The sequence below is a fragment of the Somniosus microcephalus genome, chromosome 1, assembly GCF_052327205.1.
Source record: "Somniosus microcephalus isolate GS21.2 chromosome 1, FLI_Smic_1.0, whole genome shotgun sequence".
Lineage (NCBI taxonomy): Eukaryota > Metazoa > Chordata > Chondrichthyes > Squaliformes > Somniosidae > Somniosus > Somniosus microcephalus.
In genome coordinates, this window is record NC_140987.1 from 80,448,194 (window position 1) to 80,475,768 (window position 27,575).

At 48.7% G+C, this 27,575-nt stretch overlaps 1 protein-coding gene across 2 annotated transcripts in view; it reads left to right on the forward strand.

Moving 5' to 3' along the window:
• The window catches only part of zcchc7 (zinc finger, CCHC domain containing 7), a 408,466-nt gene that overhangs the window by 258,202 nt on the left and 122,689 nt on the right, over positions 1–27,575 (forward strand). For both annotated transcript variants that reach the window (XM_085983690.1, XM_085983697.1), the window contains exons 5-6: positions 16,005–16,175; positions 19,512–19,547. In XM_085983690.1, coding sequence (XP_085839816.1) covers positions 16,005–16,175; positions 19,512–19,547 — 207 coding nt within the window. The remainder of the gene's footprint in view (positions 1–16,004; positions 16,176–19,511; positions 19,548–27,575) is intronic.

Consider the following 27,575-nt stretch of genomic DNA (forward strand, 5'->3'; position numbering starts at 1 on the left):
TCCTCTCCTTCTTCCCTTCCTTCCCCCTTCCCTCCCTTCCCTCCCTTCCCCCTTCCCTCCCTTCCCCTTTCCCTCCCTTCCCCCTTCCCCCCTTCCCTCCCTTCCCCCTTCCCTCCCTTCCCTCTTCCTTCCCTTCCCCTTCCCTCCCTTCCCCTTCCCCCCTTCCCTCCTTGCCCCTTCCCTCCCTTCCTCCCTCCCCCCTTCCCTCCCTTCCCCTTTCCTCCCTTCCCTCCCTTCCCTCCCTTGCCCCCTTCCCTCCTTGCCCCTTCCCTCCCTTGCCCCCCTTCCCTCCCTTCCCCCTTCCCTACCTTCCCCTTCCCTCCCTTCCCCCCTTCCCTCCCTTCCCCCTTTCACCCCTTCCCCCCTTCCCTCCTTCCCCCTTCCCTCCTTCCCCCCTTCCCTCCCTTCCCTCTTCCCTCCCTTCCCCTTCCCCTTCCCTCCCTTCCCCCTTCCCTCCCTTCCCTCCCTTCCTCCTCCCCCTTCCCTCCCTTCCCCCTTCCCTCCTTCCCCTTTCCTCCCTTCCCTCCCTTCCCCCTTCCCTCCCTTCCCCCTTCCTCCCTTCCCCCCTTCCCTCCCTTCCCTCCCTTCCCTCCCTTCCCCCTTCCCTCCCTTCCCCCTTCCCTCCCCTTCCCTCCCTTCCCTCCCTTCCCTCCCTTCCCCCCTTCCCTCCCTTCCCCTTTCCCTCCCTTCCCCTTTCCCTCCCTTCCCCCTTCCCCCCCTTCCCTCCCTTCCCCCTTCCCTCCCTTCCCTCTTCCTTCCCTTCCCCCTTCCCTCCCTTCCCCCTTCCCCCCTTCCCTCCCTTGCCCCCTTCCCTCCCTTCCTCCCTCCCCCCTTCCCTCCCTTCCCCTTTCCCTCCCTTCCCTCCCTTCCCTCCCTTGCCCCCTTCCCTCCCTTGCCCCTTCCCTCCCTTGCCCCCATTCCCTCCCTTCCCCCTTCCCTACCTTCCCCTTTCCCTCCCTTCCCTCCCTTCCCCCTTCCCTCCCTTCCCCCCTTCCCTCCCTTCCCCCCTTCCCTCCCTTCCCCCCTTCCCTCCCTTCCCTCTTCCCTCCCTTTCCCCTTCCCTCCCTTCCCCCCTTCCCTCCCTTCCCCCCTTCCCTCCCTTCCCTCCCTTCCTCCCTCCCCCCTTCCCTCCCTTCCCCCTTCCCTCCCTTCCCCTTTCCCTCCCTTCCCCCTTCCCTCCCTTCCCCCTTCCCTCCCTTCCCCTTTCCCTCCCTTCCCCCTTCCCTCCCTTCCCCTTCCCTCCCTTCCCCCCTTCCCTCCCTTCCCCTTTCCCTCCCTTCCCCTTTCCCTCCCTTCCCCCTTCCCCCTTCCCTCTTCCCTCCCTTCCCCCCTTCCCTCCCTTCCCTCCCTTCCCCCCTTCCCTCCCTTCCCCCTTCCCTCCCTTCCCCCTTCCCCCCTTCCCTCCCTTCCCCCTTCCCTCCCTTCCCCCTTCCCTCTTCCCTCCCTTCCCTCTTCCCTCCCTTCCCTCCCTTGCCCCCTTCCCTCCCCTCCCCCCTCCCCCATTCCCCCCTCCCCCCCATCCCCCCATTCCCTCCTCCCCCATTCCCCCTACCCCCCATATTCCCCTCCCCCCATTCCCCCGCATTCCCCCATCCCCCCCCTTCCCCCGCATTCCCCCATCCCCCCCCTTCCCCCCTTCCATCCCTTCCCCCTTCCCTCTTCCCTCCTCCCTTCCCCCCTTCCCTCCCTTCCCCCCTCCCCCCATTCCCCCCTTCCCCCATTCCCCATTCCCCCCTCCCCCCATTACCCCCTCCCCCCCATTACCCCCTCCCCCCATTACCCCCCCAATTCCCCCCTCCCCCCCATTCCCCCCTCCACCCATTCCCCCTCCCCTATTCCCCCCTCCCCCCATTCCCCCCTGCCCCCATTCCCCCTTCCCCCTTCCCCCTTCCCTCTTCCCTCCCTTCCCTCTTCCCTCCCTTGCCCCCTTCCCTCCCCTCCCCCCTCCCCCATTCCCCCCTCCCCCCCAATCCCCCATCCCCCCATTCCCTCCTCCCCATTCCCCCTACCCCCCATATTCCCCTTCCCCCATTCCCCATTCCCCCGCATTCCCCCTCCCCCATTCCCCATTCCCCCGCATTCCCCCATCCCCTCCCCCTTCCCCCCCTTCCCCCGCATTCCCCCATCCCCCCCTTCCCTCCCTTCCCCCTTCCCTCTTCCCTCCCTTCCCCCTTCCCTCCCTTCCCTCCCTTCCCCCTTCCCTCCCTTCCCCCTCCCCCCATTCCCCCCTCCCCCCATTCCCCCCTCCCCCCATTCCCCCCTCCCCCCATTCCCCATTCCCCCTCCCCCCATTACCCCCTCCCCCCATTACCCCCTCCCCCCACCCATTCCCACCCCCCATATTCCCCTTCCCCCATTCCCCCGCATTCCCCCTCCCCCATTCCCCCGCATTCCCCATCCCCTCCCCCTTCCCCCCCTTCCCCCGCATTCCCCCATCCCCCCCTTCCCTCCCTTCCCCCTTCCCTCTTCCCTCCCTTCCCCTTCCCTCCCTTCCCCCTTCCCTCCCTTCCCCCCTCCCCCCATTCCCCCCTCCCCCATTCCCCCCTCCCCCCATTCCCCCCTCCCCCCATTCCCCCTCCCCCCATTACCCCCTCCCCCCATTACCCCCTCCCCCCACCCATTCCCCCTCCCCTATTCCCCCCTCCCCCCATTCCCCCATTCCCCCCTCCTTCCCCTCCCCCCATTCCCCCCTCCTTCCCCTCCCTTTCCCCCTTCCCCCCCTTCCCCCCAGTCGCGCTCTCTCTCTTTCCCGTCGCTCTCTCTCTTCCCCGTCGCTCTCTCTCTTCCCCCCCAGTCGCGCTCTCTCTTCCCCCCAGTCGCGCTCTCTCTTCCCCCCAGTCGCGCTCTCTCTTCCCCCCCAGTCGCGCTCTCTCTTCCCCCCCAGTCGCGCTCTCTCTTCCCCCCCAGTCGCGCTCTCTCTTCCCCCCCAGTCGCGCTCTCTCTTCCCCCCCAGTCGCGCTCTCTCTTCCCCCCCAGTCGCGCTCTCTCTTCCCCCCCAGTCGCGCTCTCTCTTCCCCCCAGTCGCGCTCTCTCTTCCCCCCCAGTCGCGCTCTCTCTTCCCCCCCAGTCGCGCTCTCTCTTCCCCCCCCAGTCGCGCTCTCTCTTCCCCCCCAGTCGCGCTCTCTCTTCCCCCCCAGTCGCGCTCTCTCTTCCCCCCCAGTCGCGCTCTCTCTTCCCCCCCAGTCGCGCTCTCTCTTCCCCCCCAGTCGCGCTCTCTCTTCCCCCCCAGTCGCGCTCTCTCTTACCCCCCAGTCGCGCTCTCTCTTCCCCCCCAGTCGCGCTCTCTCTTCCCCCCCAGTCGCGCTCTCTCTTCCCCCCCAGTCGCGCTCTCTCTTCCCCCCAGTCGCGCTCTCTCTTCCCCCCCGTCGCGCTCTCTCTTCCCCCCCAGTCGCGCTCTCTCTTCCCCCCTGTCGCGCTCTCTCTTCCCCCCCAGTCGCGCTCTCTCTTCCCCCCCAGTCGCGCTCTCTCTTCCCCCCCAGTCGCGCGCTCTCTTCCCCCCCAGTCGCGCTCTCTCTCTTCCCCCCAGTCGCTCTGTCTCTCTCTTCCAACAACAACATGCCCTCAAAAGACCCTCGGCACCGCCGGGCACTTCAGCTAGTACAGTATATAGGGATACAGTATATGACTCATTTGAGACAGACGTGGCAAACATAGCATGCTTGGGAGTAAAAAGGTGACTTTGGACCTATGGTTCCCAAAGAGCTCCACCACTGGGGGTTTTCCTAGTGTCATTTCTGGGTCTGTTGTAGACTAATTGACAGAGATTGATTGCTATGATTAGCCAACAACGCCATTATCATGTGACTACCAAGATGGTAGAAGGACCTTTGTCTTTTTTCGTCTAACAATTTCTATTCTCCTATGAAAGTAGTTCCACTGTTCCTGATCATGATGGACGAGACCAATGGTTCTGTACTTCGTGTCAAGAATGTTTGTAAATTTCGCACACCTACCCTGCCATTTGTAGTGTATGTACCCGTCTACCCTTAAGGAAATTATTGTATGTAACCGTTCACCTTTAAGGGAACTACTTTAAGTGTGGCACTACTTGGTTGGCTTCTGTATACTGTAATACCGACAGTGACCACACCAGTATACAAGTGTTGTGACAGGATAACTGGGGCAGATTCGCCCGGACCTTCGAATAGTAAAGACCTGTTTGTTGTTATTTCTGAAGTCTGTGTATTTATTAACTGCACAACCCACAGACTTTACAGTGGCGACGAGTCCGATCGTACCCTGCGGCAAGATTACCAAAGCAAGAAGAGCGTCGAAGAGAGGCAACTGCCCTCGTCGTGCTGCTGGAAGAAAACACGAGGCTGCAGCAGGAGAAAGGTGGAAGACTTTAGCAACAAAAGCTTCCGTCTGCAACAGGCACTGACTACCCTTCTACCATGGTACAGAGTGAGCCGATCAGCAGGGAACAAGGCGGCCGAAGAGACTGTGAGTAGGGGAAGGTGTAGAGAATATCCGGAGGATAAGGGCAGAGCACTCGACCTCGGTCGAGGGGGAGCTGAGCCGGTCAAAAGTCGGGTCCAACGGCGTCGGGTGACAGCCAGACCGCGATCGGCGGGAAAAATCCGGGCAGCGACCGCAGCCACGAAGCGCTGAGCCTGCGAGTAGGCGCGGGAAGAGAAACCCAGCCGCAGCCGGGGAGGGAAACACCGGTCTGCGAGAGGGCTGGGGAGGCGAACGGGAACCGTGCGGGTGAGAGCCGGGTGCGGAGAGAGAGACTGCGAGGAGCCAGTCCAGCGGCTGAGCTGTTCTCCACCAACGGGGTACTCAGAGCCGGCAAAACCGAACGTGCGGGAGTGGGAGAGAGACACAGCCGAAAACGGGGTGAGAGACTGCGCGAGAGCCAGTCCAGCGGCTGAACTGTCCTCCGTTAACGGGGTGTACCCAGCGCCGGTAGAGCCGTGCGGGCGGGAGGAGAAGACAGAGCCGAGTAGGGGGAGCTGTGCGAGAGCCAGCCCAGCGGCTGAACCTGTCCGCTGCGGGGAAAGCATACCCCTTCCACCAGGAAGAAACGCGGGAAGCCGCCATTAGGCGGAGGAGCCGACAGAAGCGGGAAACCGCCATTGAAGTGGGCGGGGAGAGAAAGGAAGAGCGGGAAACCGCCAAATTCGCGGGAAAAGCCGCCATCTTAAAAAAAAAAAAAAAACATAAGAATTTAAAGAAATATTTGTGTTGTACCCAAAGAAAGGAAGATGCCTAAGCGTGGGGACAGCAACGATTTTAACTCCGAAATAGAAGACTGGCCCACGTACGTGGAACGTATTGAGATACATTGTAAGGCTAACAAAATAGCTAAGGAGGAAAAAGCTGTCACCTTACTTAACATGATGGGTGCGAAAACATTCGGGTTGTTGAAACATCTTCTCTCTCCAGCTAAACCGGCGGATCAGACTTTCGAGGATATAGTAGCAGTGCTGAAGGATCACTTGAACCCCACACCGTTGAAGCTGGCTGAATGATTCAGATTCTATGCGAGAACGCAGAAGAAAGACGAAAGCAACGCGGAATACTTGGTCGAACTGCGGAGGCTAGCGAAACACTGCCAGTTCGGAGGGAATCTGACAGAGGCACTGTGAGACAAGTTCGTATGTGGATTGTCCAAAGAAGGGACGCAAAAGCGACTACTGGAAGAGAACAACCTCACACTTGACAGGGCTGTCCTTATAGCCGCATCATACGAAGCCGCAGCAAAAGGAACGGCGGTAATGCAGCGGAAGGCGGTGGCACTAGGGGTGGACCACATCACCTCGAGGACTACGAAATGCTATCGTTGTGGGAAGACAACACACGACCAGAAGCGTTGCTGGGGTAAAAACCAAGAATGCCGGAAATGTGGCAAGATCGGGCACATAGCTAAAGTGTGCCGGTCAGGAACGACGTACAACAATAACGAGTCCTCACAAAAATGGTACAGAAAGGTACAAGAGGCGACTCGGAAGAGTCTGAAGGAACAGAAGTCGGACTCACACTCCAAACACAAAGGACTGGACAGTCTGAGAATCCACAACGTGAGCAATGAAGCCGACCGACAAACTATTTGGATAACGTTACAGATTGAGAAGGTCCAAGTAAAAATGGAAGTAGACACCGGATCGGCGTTGACTGTCATGAATAAGCATGACTATAAAAAGTTTTTCAAGCATATTCCACTACGGAATACGGATCTAGTGCTGCAGACATACACGGGGCACAAAGTATTCCCCATCGGAAAACTAGAGGTTAAGGTGAGATACCAGGATAAAGTTCACCACCGGTTAGATCTGTATGTGTTGCCTGAGGGAGGTCCACCACTTCTGGGACGAGAGTGGATCCGAAAAATAAAGATGGACTGGCATGCACTAAACACCATGACGGTGGAGTCCGAAAAAGAGGATGTCAAACCTGAACGGTTGTCCAGAATATTAGACGAAGCTAAAGAGGTATTCCAGCAAGGACTGGGAACACTGCGAGGTATTAAAGCAAAGGTCAAGATTGCAGAACATGCAAGCCCAAAGTTTTTTAAGGCCAGATCGGTACCGTACGCAATACGACCAGCAGTAGAGGCAGAACTAGAAGAACTTGAACGATCAGGGGTTCTGTCAAAAGTAGACTGGAGTGAGTGGGCCACGCCCATTGTTCCCGTCATGAAATCCTCACCAAGTAATAAGCCAGGGGGACCGGGGAAGGTCCGTATCTGCGGAGATTTCAAGATCACAGTGAATCCGGTACTTCACACAGTACAATACCCGCTTCCGCGGATTGAAGATATTTTTGCTTCATTGGCTGGAGGGAAGCACTTCACGAAGATAGACTTGGCTCAGGCATATTTACAGATGGAGGTTGAGGAAGAGTCACGCCAATACCTCACCATCAACACTCACAGAGGCTTGTATCGCTATAATAGACTGGTCTTTGAAGTAGCTTCGGCGCCAGCAATTTGGCAGAGGGCCATGGAACAGGTGTTACAAGGAATTCCAAGCACGCAGTGCTACTTAGATGATATTCTAATCACGGGAAAAGATGAGGAAGAACACCTCACGAATTTGAAACTGGTACTCACCAGGTTGAAGGAGTATGGCCTTCGGGTTAATCGCAAGAAGTGTGAGTTCTTCCAAAAACGGATCTCATACTGCGGTCATGTCATTGACTGAGAGGGACTACATAAGTCACCGGAAAAGATAGAAGCGGTCGTGAAGGCCCCCGCTCCAGGAAACGTGTCACAGCTAAGGTCATTCTTGGGGTTGATTAATTATTATCACAAGTTTCTGCCAAATTTATCTACGGTGCTGCATCCGCTAAATGAGCTGTTGCGGAAAGAAACACCATGGAGGTGGAGTGAAGAATGCAAAAAGGCTTTTCGCAGGAGCAAGGAGTTGATTACCTCTGAAGAAGTGTTGGCTCATTTCAACCCAGCATTACCCCTTCGGCTAGCTTGTGATGCTTCCCCGTACGGAATTGGGGCAGTACTTTCGCACAGACTACCAAATGGCTCGGAAAGGCCGGTGGCATTCGCGTCCCGATCATTGACACCAGCGGAACGAAATTACGCCCAGATAGATAGGGAGGCCCTCAGTCTTGTGTGGGGCGTGAAGAAATTCAACCATTACCTGCAGTGTAAGAGGTTCACATTGCTGACGGACCACCAGCCGTTGGTGTCCATATTCAACCCAAACAAGGCCGTTTCTACCATGACGGCACAAAGGTTACAAAGATGGTCAGTTTTACTTGGGGCACACCAGTATGATATTGAATACAAACGGTCCAAACAGCATGGAAACGCTGATGGGCTATCACGCTTGCCATTGCCGATGGTAGAAGAAGCGAGGACAGTGGACCCAGTAGAGTTGTTCCACTCATCAATAGTGGAGTGTCTACCGATAACAAACTCAATGATTGGGAATGAGACAAGGAATGACCCGAGTCTTTCACGAGTCTATGATTTAACGGTGGAGGGATGGCCAGCACAGTGCGAACCAACACTGCAAGCATTCTCACAGAGGAAAGAACAACTGTCAGTGTGTCGAGGAACCCTGATGTGTGGGTCTAGAGTGGTGATTCCACCCAAACTCCAAAAGAAGGTACTCAAGGAGCTGCACGAAGGACACCTGGGTGGCGTAAAGATGAAGATGATGTACACTGTGGACATTGGAGACAATATAATAAGGCGCCATGTTGACCAGATCATAGGGTCCGCCACAAATGGGCCCCCGACTTCACCACCTTACCCGGATAAGGTTGAGACTGAGTTACCCAGAACACCTACGTCCGATCTGGTAGTTCTGGAGTCAGAGGAACCTGACACTGTGCTTCGAGCCGATTCAACTTTACCAGAAACACCTACTAGCCCGTTTGGAATGACGACACCACTGCGGCGTTACCCGGACAGAATCCGGAAACCTCCCGAAAGACTGAATCTATGAACTGTCTTAAATAAATCTGTATATATATATGTGATAATGTATGTCCACTATGGACTCAGTATGTTGAAAGCTAAAAAGGGAGGATTGTAGTGTATGTACCCGTCTACCCTTAAGGAAATTATTGTATGTAACCGTTCACCTTTAAGGGAACTACTTTAAGTGTGGCACTACTTGTTTGGCTTCTGTATACTGTAATACCGACAGTGACCACACCAGTATATAAGTGTTGTGACAGGATAACTGGGGCAGATTTGCCCGGACCTTCGAATAGTAAAGACCCGTTTGTTGTTATTTCTGAAGTCTGTGTATTTATTAACTGCACAACCCACAGACTTTACACCATTCATCCATTAACTTTTCAAGGACCAATACAACAATTTCCAAACACAACTGGGTTACACTATCCTCTTCTTCTGCTTGATCTTTTGAATGATTTTCTTACTTTTCCTTTCTGTCGCTTTTTTTTTTCCCTAGCTCTTTCAATCTACTCTTTCCCTCTCTCTATTTCTCTTTCTATATCTAATTTGACTCCTAACTCTCACCCTATTTCCGTCTCCATCATTTACTCTGTTCTTTTCTCTATTCTTTTATTTCATTGGTTGAGGAGATAGACCATTGGGCATGACGCTCATGAGGTCCCAGATTGACGTCGCTGTGCCATTATCGCTTCGACATTCCAGCTACAGGTAGACTATCCTTTATCCGAAAACCTCGGGACCAGCCGAGTTTCGGATAAAGGAGAATTTCGGATTTCGGAAGGTGGGTCGGCGGGGGTCCGCGGGGGGGGGGGGGGTCGGCGGGGGGTCGTGCGCACGACTTACACTGACGCTCAGCGTAAGTCAGTCGGGGTCGGCGGGGGTCGGGGCCGGCGGGGTACGCGGGGGGGGGGGTCGGCGGTTGTCGGGGCTGGCGGGGTCCGCGGGGGGGTTGTCGGGGCTGGCGGGGTCCGCGGGGGGGTCGGCGGTTGTCGGGGCCAGCGGGGTCCGCGGGGGGGTCGGCGGCTGGCGGGGTCTGCGGGGGGGTCGGCGGTTGTCGGGGCTGGGGGGGTCGGCGGTTGTCGGGGCTGGCGGGGTCCGCGGGGGGGTCGGCGGCTGGCGGGGTCCGCGGGGGGGTCGGCGGTTGTCGGGGCCGGCGGGGTCCACGGGGGGGTCGGCGGTTGTCGGGGCCGGCGGGGGGGGTCGGCGGCTGGCGGGGTCCGCGGGGGGGTCGGCGGTTGTCGGGGCTGGTGGGGTCGGCGGTTGTCGGGGCTGGCGGGGTCCGCGGGGGGGTCGGCGGTTGTCGGGGCCGGCGGGTCCGCGGGGGGGTCGGCGGCTGGCGGGGTCGGCGGTTGTCGGGGTCGGCGGTTGTCGGGGCTGGCGGGGTCCGCGGGGGGGTCGGCGGCTGGCGGGGTCCGCGGGGGGGTCGGCGGCTGGCGGGGTCCGCGGGGGGGTCGGCGGCTGGCGGGGTCCGCGGGGGGGTCGGCGGCTGGCGGGGTCCGCGGGGGCGTCGGCGGTTGTCGGGGCTGGCGGGGTCGCCGGCTGGCGGGGTCGCCGGCTGGCGGGGTCGGCGGTTGTCGGGGCTGGCGGGGGGTCGTGCGCACGACTTACCCTTTATCCGAACTTCCGCAACCGGAACCCTCTAAAAACCAAAGGTTTTTTCGTTCAGCGTAAGTCGTACGCACGACTTACGCTGAACGAAAAAACCTTCGGTTTTTAGAGGGTTTCGGTTTTCGGAAGTCCGGATAAAGGGTAGTCTACCTGTATTTGGAAAGATTCCTGATGCGCTATCAATTACTCGTAAAAGACTGAGAGTTAAGAGAGTAACTAAAGGCTTTTATTAGCAAAGAACAGAGCATGCCACTCGTGGTTGACTGGGTTCCAAGAAGGCAGGGGGCTGCAGGTCAATCACCTTTATACCTGGGCCTGTGTGGGTGGAGCCAGCCGAGACATGTTGAGGCATGCATAGGTACAGCAGTGTGTAACAACAACAACAGTGGTTTACCACATCCACCCCTTGTTTAAAATTGAGTCCGGCGGGGTGAAGTGTACTAAAGGTTCGTGTAAGTAAGTCTATCAGGTGGCCTTGTATGCCGTCCTGATCGTCGTGGTGGCGGCGGTGATGGTGCAGCATCCAACGTTGAGTCTGGCGTCTCATTGAGTGGTTGGGTGGTCAATGACGGGTCCTGGGGCTGCGGCATGCCGTCTAGCGGGGTTGGGTTGTGGGTAGTGGTGGATGGCAATGGTAGTGTTTCAGGGGCACCCAAAGGTGCGAGATCTCGTGTGGGGGCTGTGTCCTCCCGCCTGTCCGGGTATGCTACGTAAGCGTACTGGGGGTAGGCGTGGGTAGTGGTGGATGGCGAGGGGGGTGTTTCGGGAGCACCCGAAGGTGCGAGGTCTCGTATGGAGACTGTGTCCTCCCGCCCGTCCGGGTACACCACGTAAGCATACTGAGGGTTGGCATGGAGGAGGCTCACCCTCTCGACCAGGGGGTCCGTCTTATGGGACCTCAAGTGCTTCCGCAGTAGGACGGGTCCTGGAGAAGTCAGCCATGTCGGTAACGCGATCCCCGCGTGGCTTTGATCAGGCTTGCTCTGTCTGGCCTAAAGAAATGCGGTTTGCACTCGGCACAGATTTGGCAGTTCCTGGTCATGGTCCTGACCTCCTCGATGGAGTAGGGCAGGTTACGGGATTTGATGAAGTGAAAAAACCTGGTGACCCCGGGTGGCAGAGGTCATTGTGGAGGGTCTTCAGTCTATCGACCTGCGCGTTGGCGCATGTACCACGTGATAGGGCATCTGGGGGCTCATTGAGTTTCCCGGGCCGGTACAAGATATCGTAATTGTAGGTGGAGAGTTCGATTCTCCACCTCAAGATCTTGTCGTTCTTGATTTTGCCCCTCTGCTTATTATTAAACATAAAAGCTACTGAACGCTGGTCAGTGAGCAGGGTAAATCATTTTCCGGCCAGGTAATGCCTCCAATGTCGCACAGCTTCCACAATGGCCTGGGCCTCCTTTTCGACAGAGGAGTGTCGAATCTCGGGGCCCTGGAGGGTCCTTGAGAAAAAGGCCACGGGTCTCCCCGCCTGGTTAAGGGTTGCAGCTAGGGCAAAGTCGGATGCGTCGCTCTCCACTTGGAAAGGGATGGACTCATCCACTGCGTGCATTGTGGCCTTCGCAATATCTCCTTTTATGAGAGTGAAGGCTGCACAGGCCTCTGCTGTCAGGGGGAAGGAGGTGGACTTGATGAGGGGTCTGGCTTTGTCCGCATAGTTGGGCACCCACTGAGCATAGTACGAGAAAAATCCTAGGCATCTCTTCAGTGCTTTTTGGCAGTGGGGGAGGGGGAGCTCCATAAGGGGGCGCATCCTGTCGGGGTCGGGGCCGATGACTCCGTTCTCCACTACACAGCCAAGAATGGCAAGGCGCTTGGTACGAAACATACATTTGTCCTTGTTGTATGTTAGGTTCAGCCGCTGGGCCGTACGGAGGAATTTCTCTAGATTATCATCGTGGTCCTGCTGGTCGCGGCCGCAGATGGTGACGTTGTCTAGATAGGGGAAAGTGGCCTGGAGCGCGTTCTGGTCGACCATCCGGTCCATCTCCCGTTGGAAGACTGAAACCCCGTTGGTGACGCCGAAGGGAACTCTGAGGAAGTGGTAGAGACGACCGTCAGCTTCAAAAGCTGTGTACTGGCGGTCCTCAGCCCTGATGGGGAGCTGGTGGTATGCCGACTTCAGATCAATCGTCGAGAACACCCGGTATTGTGCTATCTGATTGACCATGTCAGATATGCGGGGGAGTGGGTATGCGTCTAGCTGGGTGTAGCGATTGATCGTCTGGCTGTAGTCAATAACTAGGCGCTGTTTTTCGCCAGTCTTCACTACCACCACTTGTGCTCGCCATGGGCTGGTGCTACTTTCAATAATCCCTTCCTTCAGGAGTCTTGCTACCTCGGATTTAATGAAGCTCCTATCCCCGGCACTGTAACGCCCGCTTTTGGTAGCGATGGGCTTACAGTCGCGGGTGAGGTTAGCGAACAAGGAGGGGGGGGGGACTTTAAGGGTGGAGAGGCTGCAAATGGTGCGCGGCGGGCGATTTCAAAGCTGCTGGCTGCAGACTGTGAGTGGGGGGAGTGGTCCGTCGTACGCTAATGTGACACTCTTAAGGTTGCACTGAAAATCCAACCCCAGTAGAACGGCAGCGCAAAGATGGGGCAGGACCAGGAGTTTAAAATTTTTGTATTCTGTGCCCCTTACTGAAAGGGTCACTACACAGTAGCCACCGACGTCCGCTGACTGGGCTTTGGAAGCCAAAGAGATCCGATGTCGCATCGGCAGGACCGGGAGAGAGTAACTCCGCACCGTGTCGGGGTGGATAAAGCTTTCCGTGCTCCCGCTGTCAAAAAGGCAGGTAGTGGCACGGCCGTTTACCTTAATGTCCATCATGGACCTGGACAGTTGATGAGGGAGAGATTGGTCCAGCGTCACGGAGGCCAGCGTATGGTCGAGCGAGTCGATGTGGTCGTCAGATGAGGCGGTGGTTGAAGTTGGAGACGTCCGAGATGGCGGACAAAATGGCGGCACCCATGGTCCCGATCCCCACGCGGCTGGGGGAGTCCAAGATGGCGGACAAGATGGCTGCCCCCACGGTTCGCACGCGGCGCTGCTGGCGTTAGCGGTTTTACCTTTGCAGGCGCTGACATAGTGTCCTTTCTTCCTGCAGCCGGAGCAGGTCGCGTTTCTCGCCGGGCAGCGTGCTCTGGGGTGTTTTGCCTGGCCACAAAAATAACATTTCTGTGCCTTGGACATCGCAGCAGCAGTTGAAGGTGGCGGTCCCATGACCCAAGGTTGTGGCGTCCACGTTGCGGAGCGGTTAGGGGAGAAGGCGTCCATATTCCTGTGGGCCGCGTCGAGCGAGAGCACGAGGGACACTGCCTTTCTCAGGTCCATTTCTCCCTTTTCCAACAGTCTCTGCCGGGAGTAGTCGGACCTTAGACCCGCAACGAAAGCGTCTTGGATCAGTCCCTCCGTGTGTGCAGCGGCTGATGCTTCTTTGCAATCGCAGTCTCGGCCGAGTATCCGTAGTGCCCGTAGGAAGGCCTCCACCGATTCCCCGGGCTGCTGTCTGCGGGATCTTAAGAGGTGCCGGGCATAGACCGTATTTACCGGGCGCGCGTATTGCCCTTTTAGCAGACCGATAGCCGCCGCGTAGGTCGTCGCGTCCTGGATTATTGTATAAACTTGGTGGCTCACCTTTGAGGCCAGGATTTCCAACTTGTTTTCGTCCAGGGTCACAGTTGAGGCTTACAGGTAGGCCTCGAAGCAACGCAGCCAATGCGCGAATTTGGTAGCCGAACCCGCTTCTTGGGGGTCTAGGTCCAGGCATGTTGGTCTGAGGGCTCGCAGCAGCTCCTGTTGCTCAGCGTTTGGTGCAGCAGCCTGCTGTTCAGCAAATGTCAACATTTTGTTTTTGCTAATAAAATTGATGCGCTATCAATTACTCATAAAAGACTGAGAGTTAAGAGAGTAACTAAAGGCTTTTATTAGCAAAGAACAGAGCATGCCTCTCGTGGTTGACTGGGTTCCAAGAAGGCAGGGGGCTGCAGGTCAATCACCTTTATACCTGGGCCTGTGTGGGTGGAGCCAGCCGAGACATGTTGAGGCATGCATAGGTACAGCAGTGTGTAACAACAACAGTGGTTTACCACAATTCCAAAGACTTTTTTCAAACCATCTTGATTTGAGGCAGCCCAGTTTACATTTGTATAAATTACATTTATACCATAAACACATAAAAAAAAAATTAAGGCTGGGAAGGGGAGGGGAGGATTTGCGGGCGGGAAACCTGGCAGTAAGGGTTTCCCGCACGTCATGCCAAATCTAATGGCAGGGCGTCTTTAAAAAAAAATTTCAATAGGTTTTTTGCCTGATATTAGTCCAGATTGACGGGCATTCTGTCCATTGGGCTGGAAAGCTGCCAGGGAGCAGATGTCAGGTAAGTCTGACATCGTGGGATGGTCGGATATTGTGAGGGGTGAGATACAAATGTTGCAGGGGCAAGATACGGACGTCGCGAGGGGAGGGGAGATAGGGACATCGTTGGGGGGGGGGCGGTGGTGAGATAGGGACGTTGCGGGGTGGGAGAGAAATGTCGGACTTTGTGGGAAGATACGGACATTGTTGGGGGAAGGGAACGTCTGACATCGCAGGTGGAATACGGACATCGGGGAGGTTGGAACGGGGGTTGGTGAATTCAACATTGTGGGGAGATTTGGAGATCGTGGGGGGTGAATTTGACATCGCTGGGGGTCGACCGATTGCGTGGAGGTAAGCTTGTTGGGCCTGGGGGAAACACTCCTGCTCATCCTGGCCCACAAGCAGTCCAATAAAGAGACTTACCTCATGAAAATAGAGTTAAAATGGAGGCACACAGCTTCCTTAAAAGATTTTAGTGACCGACCCACCTTCTGAGAGTGGGTTGGTTGCCCACCCCCTGTCCCACCTTCGTTAAAATCGGAGGTGAGCGGGTTGGGGTTGGGCAGGACCCGCCCCCAATACAAACATCCTTTGGAGTTAAAATCCACCCCCCCCCCCCCCCCAAATGTCACAACAAAATGAGTAGATTTATCAACATGGTTGATGTTGATGTGTAAATCCATGTAACAGTGTCTTCTGTAGGGCCCGTTTGATGAAATCAGCTTTGTTGTCTTTTTATTTTCTTTCGATTTTTATAAATGTACGAAAATGACAGACAAGACCAACTGGTCTTTATAGTAAAAAATTGTCTTTATAGTTGATTGTCACTTATTGACTGATGTATCTCATTTTTGTTTCTGTACATTTTCAGGTTTTTATTTTCCTGAAAAGTTAACTGTTCAGGATGCCCCAGTTTTCCTCTGATTTTTAGTCCAATATATTTTGCCTGGCTTAAATTATTTGCCACTTAATTCCATCCCTTTTTCCAATTGAGGTGCCTCAGTTTTGTTTCTGAGCTGTTTCTCTTTTGAAAATTGGGGCGATTGCACATGCAACACAGGTCCTGTTTTCCTCTGATTTTTTTAATTCAATATATTTTTCCTGGTAGTATAATATATAGAATATTATAGAACGGCATATCCTTTGGCTCACTGAGCAACACCATGAGAGATCCACCAGTTCCATAATAATATATTATATCTGTCATGTGAGTATTATGATACAAGATAACCATGCAGATCAACAGCAGAGCTTATTCCCATCAGTTGCAAGTTTGTCAGAACCTGAAACAATGGACGATACTGGTGAAATGGTGAGCACCCAAATCAAACCAGCAAATGAAAGCATTAACGGAACCTGCATTTTTAATTTAAAAATTGGACCCGACAAGTTCACAGCATTTTATTTAGATTTATATATTATAATTATAAAATCACAATGCATATAGATTATTTCAATTGATATTTTTCACTCTTCTATCCTGCTTGAATTTTCAAGAACAGTACCCAAATAATTGGAACAAAAGCTCAAGGAAACCAATGCTGAATGGTAGTTCTCGCCTATTATATCTGTTACAAGGCAATATTCTATAATCTGCAAGAGTTTGTTAAAAATGTTAAATTGTCTTTCCTTGCAGAAATTGCTAGCCTGTTGTTTGTGTGGGGTTAGAGGTCACCTTCAGAGAGGCTGCCCGGAGAGATATTGTACAAACTGCAACATGCCTGGGCACTGGTTTCAGAACTGCATTGAAAGGGCATATTGGAAAAAACAGTGTCATCGCTGTCAGATGACCGGGCACTATGCTGATGTGAGTATATTCTATTCATTAAAGAAACAAAGAATATCAATGGCATGCCTGCTATTTAAAATGAGATGGGCGAACACACTGTAAACTCCCAAAATGCTATCACTAAGAAATCAGTTTGCACATATTCCTTTGTGTTTATAGCTGTAATTCTTTTGTTTTGTAATTTCAATATTTGTGAATTTTGACCTGCCATTGATTTAGAATGCTTTGTTACATTAAAACGTATTCTTTCATCTTGAGACACTTTTTAAAATGTAAACACTGGCCACATCTCAAAACATTTTTAAAGATATTTAGATTTTAAGGGTATAGATTGATTAGATGTGTGACTGCACTGAAGTGTAAAACAAATTCACTGTTTCCCATAAAGCAACTTCCAGAGGACCTGACCTTGCTGTGTTGAGCTGACTTACAGCTTGCAGCAGGGCATCCTCAACAAAAACCAAGCTGACAAAACACCAGAGATTGCAGTAAAAATAGAAATGTAAGTTGTCTGCAGTGATTGTAGTTCTGGTGCCAGGCCACAGATCAGTTAGTGCTGCAAGACTTTTTCTGAGTGGAACGGATGTAGCAGCAGGGTCCCGAGTCTCCTGGGCAAGCCGCTCACTCATTAGGACCTGCCATTACCAGTACCAATGTTATGCATGTATGTGACGTGCATTCTGTTATTGTATGCTCTGCTTGTCAGTGTGCAGTTTCCTGACACTCACTTATGTCACTCTTTATTCAGAAAGGAAGAAGCTTTTGATAATTTGACAAGACAAGCTCTTAAACGATCTAGGTCATGGCCTTCACTGTCTGTGATTGTGAACATATTTTCTGAAAGCCCTGTCAGTCATCACAGCTACATTTTCTCCCAGAGACCTCCTGGCAGAGTAGAATTTTTGCTAATTTACCCATTTGTGGTTACATATACATACAGTGTGTGAGTATGTATATGCATTTTGGGATTTTTTTCTGCAAGTCGCTAAACAGTAGGTTAAAATTTCCTGTGTTCTGTTCCCAGCAGGATTTTGTATAAAGGTCCTCTAGTACAAGACAGACAACTGTCTAAGGATAGCTGAAAGAAGGAAAGGCCGTTTAGTGGTGTTTTGTGTTTGTTCATTGTTGTGGAAATATGAGAACTGGTGGCAAGGGCCCTGTCTATTGAGCACTCAAGTCTCTGTCAGCTGTCGGGGCCTGTTAAAAATTGAGTGTTTTATTTTCTTTGATGTTCACATTTGAGAATAGGGAAGTAGGAATTAAACAGCAGATGCACAAAGCTGTATTTTATTTTTCAAAACTGTAATTTACACCTGATAAATTATACAGAGAAAAGACGCATGAGCTGAGGCAGCACCGTGACGTTGAAAATAAATTTTCTGCGTAGAACTGTTGAAAGCTGAGAAATGCGCACTTCCTGCCAAAGTTACAGAAATAAGTATTTTGAAAAAAATAGAAAATGCAAATCGAAAGAACACAAAGAAGTTTAACTTTTGGGAAAGTAAAATTAAAATATAAGGGTGTATCAACAAATCTATTTCTATTTCTTGTGCGTATGAAAAGGTACTTCAGCTAGAGTACAGACAGATGCACCACATACTCATGCCACCTGTATCATCCCAACTATGATGTTCAATTATCGCTATGCAGGAAGAGAATGGAAAGACAATTTTGTTAGTGACTCAAGTGTTATAGCGATACACATTGAGATGAACCCTCAGCAAGAAAAAGGAAATTAATCAGTTTCCCAAAATATATGTTAGCAACAATTTCTACACACAATCTGTTAACACGTCAATGCTAATGTACAAACAGCCAGAGGGCATTTTAACCTGTATATCTTGAGTTGACCTGCAACAACACACACTTGTGAGTAAGTATTCAGAAGGCTAACCCATCACATTCCATGCTGTTGCTGTGTTTTTGTTTTTACAAAGGTTTCATTTTATGGGATCCACCTACAAAGAGGAGAAAATTCAGGATTTTCTGTATATTTAAAACAAAAGCTCAGTGCAGCAGATTTGGGTGTTGGTTGCCCGAAGTGCACTAAATGGAAGATTTTCTTTATTTATATTTAAAATCCTAATTATTTCATCTAGAAGGACTGCCAGTAAACAAAAATGGAGGAAAAGTCAAAAGCCTTTGTTGCTTATAAGAGAACTCTAAAAATGTTAACATGTTTTTCTTTTCATTTCTAATATTTTCTGTTTTATTTTTATAAAGGACAATCAGATCAATATGTAAAACTACAAAGCATATTTTTATTTACAACGGTTGAGTCAATTAAAAAAACCTTGTGTTCCTATCTATTTGATTGGAGTGCAGAAATTCTCCCGCTGGCTTATTTTTTCTTAATCATTGTTGCTTTTAAAAGACTAACAAACTAATAATTGAAAACTTGGTCTAAAAATTTTTAAATAAATTTTACCAGTGAGTTGTTGCTGAAGAATTTACTAATTTCCATAAATATTCAACATCTAGTACAGTAAATGTACACTGCTTAGGTCGGTCAATGACTAAAAGTGATTTGCTTGAAATAGTCCCTTGCATTGTTAGACTCAAAGATTTTGCATGAATACCTAATATAAAACAGTTGTATCACACAAAAACATTCTTAAATAATAGGCAGACATCTGCTCAATTTTTGTCCCATTTCAGTGCGGTCAGAATTTGCAAAATGTGATGGTTCATTTTATTTGGATGGGGCATGGGGGTACTTGATACCTGGACAAAAAAACAAACTTGGTTATAACAATTCTTAATCAAAAATAGGGAATAGCAAACCTGATGGTCTCAAGAGATCATCACATTGGTTTGAAAATAGAGAGACTAAACTCTTTTATAGTTGTACTGTTTTGAAGTTCTTGTGTATAAAACATTCAATTTGAACTTTTTCTGAAGAGTGTCCATACTTTTGTTGCTGTTCTTTGAGAAGGTTACTGCTCATTAGCTGAGAGTCTCTCATATATGGAGATTATTATCTCTACTTGGTCAAGTTCAGGGAAAATTTCAACTACATGAATTGGAATTGTCTGCATCCAGTAGTCGGTTGACCAATAACAGTTTTGCTGTCTGTCCAAATTCTAAACACTCCACTGAATGTTATAAAGCACTTTTATTAATTTCAAATCAATTACCTTAGGTCCTCCATTTATTTATGATGCGTCTGAAATGCTATTAAACTGTCGACCAGACAAGGAAAGTTTGCATTTCTAAAGCTTTAATGAAAACCTTTTCGGTCTAACCTTTTTTCAAACAAAGATCAGTGGCTGTTTATTAGACCAAAACATCCGTCCTGTTAAGCTGGTGTATCACTTGCCCTGAGCTGATGGTCTTTCTTTCCCTCTCTTATAGGATTGTCCTGAAATATGGAGACAGTACCATTTAACGGTAACTAATACATTTCTTTTTACTAAAACTTCATTTTAATTTTACTATTGCAAAATTCGCCTGTCACAGATTTTTAATTTTAATGTATCATCGCAGACAAGTCAGTAATTTTATTTTTGTATGCTATGACTTGGTGTGTGAATATTGGTGTAGCTACAATGGTGTATCAAACAATACCGCTATATAGGTAGAGCAGCAATCGCTGTATCATGTTACTCATTTTTGTATGTTTTTTTGGGCAGAGTGTCTATTCAGGTAGAATCCATTGAATAAAATGGACATCTGTCAGCACTGCTGGTTACATAGCAAGCTGGCATGTGTGCCTGTTACGAATAGATAGAAGTCTGTTCTTTTTGTGATTGAATTCATTTCATTTTTTGTTAAGAAAAAAGGCACTGTAGTTCTGAGCACGATCACCCTTGTCTTCGTGCAGTTCATTCCATTCAGAATATTCGAGGAGAACTCAATTTCCTTCTGTGATTCTGTAGCCATGTTAGATTACACACCTCGAGTGATATTCCTGCTGTTTTCTGTCCTCACATTTTATCCAAGAATATCTTAAATTGTATGGTCCACATTTGAGTTCATTCTGATTACCATGCTAAAAAGTTAAAGGAAAGATGCAAGTGTCGGTGGAATAATGTTTATTCTATGGCTGTGTTAAATTTTAGTGCCAGTGTTCTGAATGTGTCTGTGTCCTCCTGTGGCTGACTGATTTAATTGTTGTAACTGCTAGACTTCGCAAGTGACTAACAAGTCCCGGCCATTGATGTCAGGCCTTTGTCAAAAGAGCAATATCCCAAAATGAAGTAAACGCTACAGAAAAGTTGCTTAGCGAAATCATCAGTGTTTTCCATCAAGGCAGCCAGATCTTTTTTAAATGACCAATGAGCTCCCACACATACAGTTCATACACATTTGAAGTAATGCTTTTGATTTCTAAATTAAGCATACTTTCTTTAATCATTGTGATAATTTGATTTTCTGTTGAAAGTAACAAAAATGTTATTTCAACTGCGTGCAGAATGGACACAGGCCTCAAAGCAGCATGACCTCATCCTTTTTTATTTTAATTCTAGTATAGGTCTTCTCAACGAATTTCCTGAATCTTAACTTGGTTTAATTAGTTCTAATGGTATGAGATTTAAAATAATGAAACCCAATTGTTTGTATTTATGGATTAGCTGACTATGCAGGAAAGCGCAACTTTATACCAGAAATCATAGATCAGGAAAACCGATGTAAGGTTTAACTTTCTTTTGACTGTGGCATACATGATTAATTGATCCATAAATAAAAAGTGATCCAAGTTTTATTATCTTTATCTTAATTCACATCTTTTTTTATAAAAAAAAGCCCTCTAATTCCTATTGTTTTGATTTTTTTAATTAAGAGTAATTTGTACAGCTTTAATGTGCATGAGGAGACAGTATGAATAATGAATTGCATGCTCTTTTTGTTTGCAATGGCAAAAGTATGAGCTGTTGATTACATCCTCTACACATTGAGGCATCGAGTACGACACTTTCAGTGACATGAAGCTCAACTGTGTCAGATACATTTATAAATCCCTACCAGCAAAAATAAAGTGTATTAAAATAATACCCGAAGAACACATGATGTTTTGAAATTGGTTAGATTCTTCTTAGTGACTGGATCTGTCGCAGCGGTTCTGTGATCTGTTTACCCCAGGATATGTCTGCATTCTTACAGCAGCAAGTTAAAAGGCCCTCAAATAAGCCCCCCAGACTTACTTAAAAAATAGCAATTTAAATGAATAGTGTGTAAATAAAAATAAAATTGAGAGCCTGCAGTATATTAGATAAAAAGGGAATGGCATGGTTAAGCTGTCATAATAAGAACGATCCTCCTACAGGACATGTTTACATTAGTGTCGCTTTCTAAAAAGGCAGTGTCTGAATTAATATTCTGAGAACTCGCACAGCTCCTGATAAATCTGTTTTTTCCATCAGATTTTCTGTAATTGTATATTCTGGAAAAAAATAGAATTTTTTTGCAGAATTCAGAATTCCAGATCACATGAACAGGCCCACAATGCTAAGCACTCGAAAAAATAAAAACAACTGATTGTTGGATATGGTGCAAAAATGTTACTGACTTTCAAAGGGCTCCATTGTTTTGTTATTTTTTTCTTTATTAAAACACTGGGATGCAACTTATGTATTTGAATGTTCCAAATGAATATTTTGCTCTTTAAACTAGATTAAAACAAATGAAAATATTTCCTATACTCAATTCATTAACAATTGATGTTAAATACTGTAAGTGTATGTTTTCTGTGTGCAATGTGAAACAGCGTGACTCTGATTCTCTATCTTTCTTTAAGTTAAGCATTCAGCCAGAAAAATCGTTCAGCTGTTTATTTTGAAACGTCACTGTGGTACCAGTAATTGTACAATAATGTGCATTAAGATTGCTTACTTGTTCATGAGCCATGTTCTGATTTGCACCAAACAAGCAATATATAGTTGTAATTCAATGCAGTTAAAGGCTATATACTATTCAGATTTTTAAGAGCACATTGCGTTCACTGTGACTCTAATGCTGCCTTAACTCTAGCCAGTTATCACAAAGCAACAGAAGACAAATACAATTAAAACTTCTATAAAAGTTAAATTGGATATAAAGTATATGCAGGTTTGATACTGCAGTGTAGACCCATATTTTAACTTGTGTGGCAGAGTATTCTGTGCAGCATTATGGTTTGCATGAGAAACACACTTCATTAAACTCCGATGTTGGAATATCTTCACTATAACAGGAATCCTCCTGACCATTTACTGCAACATTCTATAGCAGCTGTTAATTCCTGCCTATCAAGTTAGATTATCCAGTTTACACCAATATGTCTAGCCCACATAAACACAATACTGCGATGTTCAGACAAAATAAAATAAAATTGCAGCAGAAGCACCTTGCCCCCTAATGTACATAATACAGACTTTTACCTGCTGAGATTCAGTCACATCAGGATAAAACCATGCAAATATATTATACAGATTTTACATGCTGGTATGTATGTGGACAGAAATGATGCATCAATGTGAATACTTAAGCATATAGGAATGGGAGTAGGCCATTCGGCCCCTCAAGCCTGTTCTGCTATTCAATTAGATCATGGCCGATCTGTGCCTCAACTCCATTTACCTGCCTGTGCTCCATATCCCTTGATACCCTTTCCTAACAAAAATCTATCGATTTCAGTCTTGAATATTTTAATAGACCCAGCGTCCACAGCCTTTTGGGGGAGAGAATTCTAGATTTCCATTACTCTTTGTATGTAAAAGTGATTTCTGATTTCACTGCTAACTGGCCTAGCTCTAATTCTAAGATTATGCCCCTTTTTTCTACATTCCCCTATCAGAGGAAATAGTTTATCTGCATCTATCCTGCCAACTCCCTTTATCATTTTAAACACCTCAATTAAATCACCCCTCAACCTTCTAAACTCAAGGGAATACAAGCCATGTTTATGTACCCTGTCCTCATAATTTAACCCTTTAAGCTCTGGTAACATTCTGGTGAATTTGCGCTGTACTGCCTCCAAGGCCAATAAAGCTTTCCTGAGCTTCGGTACCAAAAACTGAATGCAGTGCTCCAGATGGGGTATGACCAAGACTCTACAACTGAAGCATTACTTCCTCACTTTTGAATTCCAATCCCCTTAAGTATACTATAAATAGCACGATTTTGAAAAGTGTAGATGAGCAGAGAAACCTTGGTGTTCATATACACAAATCCTTAAAGGTGGCAGGGCAAGTTGATAAGGTGGTCAAAAAAAGCATATGGGTTGTGTGGGTTTGTAAATAGAGGCATAGAATATAAAAGCAAAGCGATCATGCTAGAATGTTATAAATCACTGGTTAGGCCTCAGCTGGAGTATTGTGGACAATTCTGGGCACCACATTTCAGAAAAGATATAAAAGCCTTAGAGTACAAGGATGTTACCAGGGATGAGGGACTTCAGTTATGAGGACAGGTTGGAAAGTTAAGACTGTTCTCCTTGTAACAGAGAAGATTAAGAGGTGACCTAATAGAGGTTTTCAAGATGATGAGAAGTTTTGATACAGTAGATAGAGAAAAATTATTCCCTCTGGCGAATAGGTCAATAACTAGAGGTCATAAATTCAAAATTATTGGCAAAAGATCAAGAGGGGCGATGAAGAGAAATGTTTTCACTCAGAGAGTTGTCAGGATCTAGAACGCTCTACTTGAAAAGGTAGTGGAAGCTGATTTCATAAATAATTTTAAAAGGAGGTTGGACAGGTACTTGCGGATGAGGAACTTAGAGTTATGGACAAAAAGTGGGGATGTGGGACTAAGCACGACTGCTCTTTCAAAGAGCCAGCACAGGCATGACGGGCTGAATGGCCTCCTTCTGTGCTGTAAGCTTCTATGATAAAGGCCAACATTCCATTAGACTTTTATCTTGCATTTTGTCCCTGTGCACTAGCTTTTAGTGATATGTGTACATGGACATGCTCCTCCACAGCTCCTAATCTCTCCCCTTAAGAAAATATTCCAATTTGTCTTTCTCAGATCCAAATGGATGACCTCACATTCCCCACATTGAATTCCATCTGTCATAGTTTTGTCCACTCACTTAGTCTGACTATGTCCCATTGTAAGTTCCTGCTTCCATCTACACAACTTACTGTGTTTCCTATCTTTGGCTGAGATTTTGCTCACCTCGGCGTGGCGGGTTGCGGCCCCACTGCTGGCTCCATCCCACTGCCTAAAATGAACTTACCTCAATGGGGCTTGTTAAGCCCACCCAGTGCATTTCCTGGCCCAATTAGATGGAGCGGGTCTAGTGACGTCGTTCATGACGCATCTTGAGCTGGTTTCCTTAAAGGGACCATGGCCACCTTACATTTGACGTTTCTACTGTCAGTGTCTACAACATTGAGGTGCTGCAAACACTGACAATCACTGCATAGAGGTGCAGGGCTGCACCCAGGTTCTCCCATGACTCCCTCCATATGTTTATGGAGGGAGTCAGAGCACGCAGGGAAGTCCTCTTCCCTTCCGATGGGTGGAAGAGACCTCCCCAGAAGACCAAGACAGCCTGGTTGCACATTGCAGAGGAGGTCACAAGCAGGGATGTCGTCAGGAGGACCTGGGTACAGTGGCGCAAACCATTCAATGATCTCAATAGATCAGGAAACGTGAGTACAAAGCCACATTCACCTTCATCCTGCTGTGTCTCTCATCACATCCCCATCACTATGCCTTCCCTACCCTATTTCTGCTTATCCTTACTCACACCAACTTACCTTGTACCTCTACCCATCCCTCTCTCTATCTCCCTTATCACATCTCCATCTCACTCGCCACCCCTCACACTTGACCTCATCCTAGTGCAATCATACCAATTAACAACACACAAGGGTCGCCACTTCGGTGTTTTATCCAATGTTCATGTAAAGTTTCTGTTAATGTGCTGTCAAACATTGAAACCTTTATTTTCAACACTTTACATTCTTGGACAGATTTATGTGCACCTTTGGAAGTGGCTTAGTGAGTTGCCGTGAATGGTGAGACATAACGGTACCCCCTGCAAAGATGATGAGTGTGAAAGGAATGGCTTGGACATTGTAGCGATGCTTTATGGTGTTGGTGTGGGGTGGTGCCAACCTGGTGCATCATGTAGCAGTCAGGGTGTACAGCATCAAGTGAAGTAAATCTGGCCATGGTGAGGCCATTCCTGGCCTCCTGGGCAGCAATGTGCTCGGGTGCTGATGCCTTCTGTCCTGTGCAGCATCAGGTGATTGCGGAGAAGGTTGGTGTTGTTGGGGCTGATCGTGGTCAGATTCTGAGGACCTAGGTGAAACAGTATAAATGGTAGATAGATGGCAGGTGAAGTTGAGATGACAGAAGCAATCTGTCAATGGTTGAGAGGTTGTTCCAATCAAGTGACACTGGATGGAGAGTTTGCTCCAAACACTTGCAGCCTGCATAAAGCTCAATCTGTGTTCCAAATGGAGTAAGCAACAGCTTTTGCGCTTCGAAAGTGAACAGCTGTGAGGTGGGAGCTTTTATAGTACATTTCAAGCTGTCAACTAATCAGCTGATTCAATGGCTATTCAACTCCTGCCTCAGGTTAACAGATGTGGTCCACGAGCAGCGTGGACCCCGTGGGCGAGCAGTTAAAGTTAAAAGGTAAGGTTAAAACCATTATTAAGGGTCTGTCACAGCTATTCACAATATATATATCAATGATTTGGATGAGGGAACCAAATGTAATATTTCCAAGTTTGCTGACGACACGAAACTAGGTGGGATTGTGAGTTGTGAGGAGGATATAAAGAGGCTTCAAGGCGATTTAGACAAGTTGAGTGAGTGGACAAATACATGGCAGATGCAGTATAACGTGGATAAATGGGAAGTTAATCCACTTCGGTAGGAAAAACAGAAAGGTAGAGTATTATTTAAATGGTGCTAGAATGGGAAATGCTGATGTACAAAGGCACCAGTCACTGAAAGCAAACATGCCGGTGCAGCAAGCAGTTAGGAAGGCAAATTGTATGTTGGCCTTCATTGCAAGAGGATTTGAGTACAGGAGCAAGGTTGTCTTACTACAGTTGTGCAGGGCCTTGGTGAGACTACATCTGGAGTACTGTGTGCAGTTTTGGTCTCCTTACCTAAGAAAGGATATACTTGCCGTAGAGGGAGTGCAGCGAAGGTTCACCAGACTGTTTCATGGAATGGCAGAACTTTCGTATGAGGAGAGATTGGGTCGACTAGGCCTGTATTCACTAGAGTTTAGAAGAATGAGAGGGGATCTCATTGAAACGTATAAAATCCTGACAGGGCTACGGAGACTGGATGCAGGTAGGATGTTTCCCCTGGCTGGGGGGTCTAGAACAAGGGGTTACAGTCTCAGGATACGGGGTAGGACATTTAGGACTGAGATGAGGAGAAATTTCTTCACTCAGAGGGTGGTGAACCTGTGGAATTCTCTACCACAGAAGGCTGTGGAGGCCAAGTCACTGAATATATTTAAGAAGGAGATAGATAGATTTCTAGATGCAAAAGGCATCAAAGGGTATGGGGAGAGAGGGGGAATATGGTATTGAGATAGAGGATCAGCCATGATTATATTGAATGGCGGAGCAGGCTCGAAGGGCCGAATGGCCTACTCCTGCTCCTATTTTTCTATGTTTCTGTCAACAAGCCAATAATTGTTTTAATTGGGTCACCCGCCTCTGCGGGTCGAGTCTGATCTGAGACCATAGACACGCCATTGTGGCGGGATGGGACCCGCTGTCAAAAAAATAAAATTTCCCACCTAGCCCGCCACCAATCCCGCCCGCTGACCCCCCGGAAAATTCCAGCCTAATTAGTGTCATCTGCAAACTTGGATATACAACTCTCTATTCCTTTATCCAAGTCGTTTAATATATATGGTGAAAAGCTGAGGCCCCAGTACAGATCCAAGGGGAACACCATGTGTCATATCCCACCAATCAGAGTACGTGCCCTTTATCCCAACTCTCTGGCCTACCCTCCAACCAATTCCAACCCATGTCAGGTGGTTACATCCAATTTTGTGAGATTTCATTTTTGATAATCTCTTGTGCGGAGCCTTATCAAATGCCTTCTGTAAGTCCATATAGACAACATCCATAGATACTCTCCTATCCACCATGCCAGTGACCATCTCAAAAAATTCAACTAGACTAGTTGGACATGACCTACCCTTCACAAATCTATGCTGCCTCTCTTTGTTCAGCTTGTCCAACTGCTCGGTCACTGTCTCTGATGATAGATTCCAGTAACTTCACCACAACTGATGTTGCACGGACGGGTCTGTAGTTTTCTGGTTTCCCCCTCCCTCAGTCATTAAAGAATGAGTGACATTTGCAATTTTCCAATCCATAGGCACAATTCCTGGATCTAGGGCACTTTGGAAAATTATAACTAACACATCTGCAATTTCCTCGCTTATTTCTTTTAATACCTTGGGCGGAAACAATCAGGTCCTGGAGATTTGTCCATCTTGAG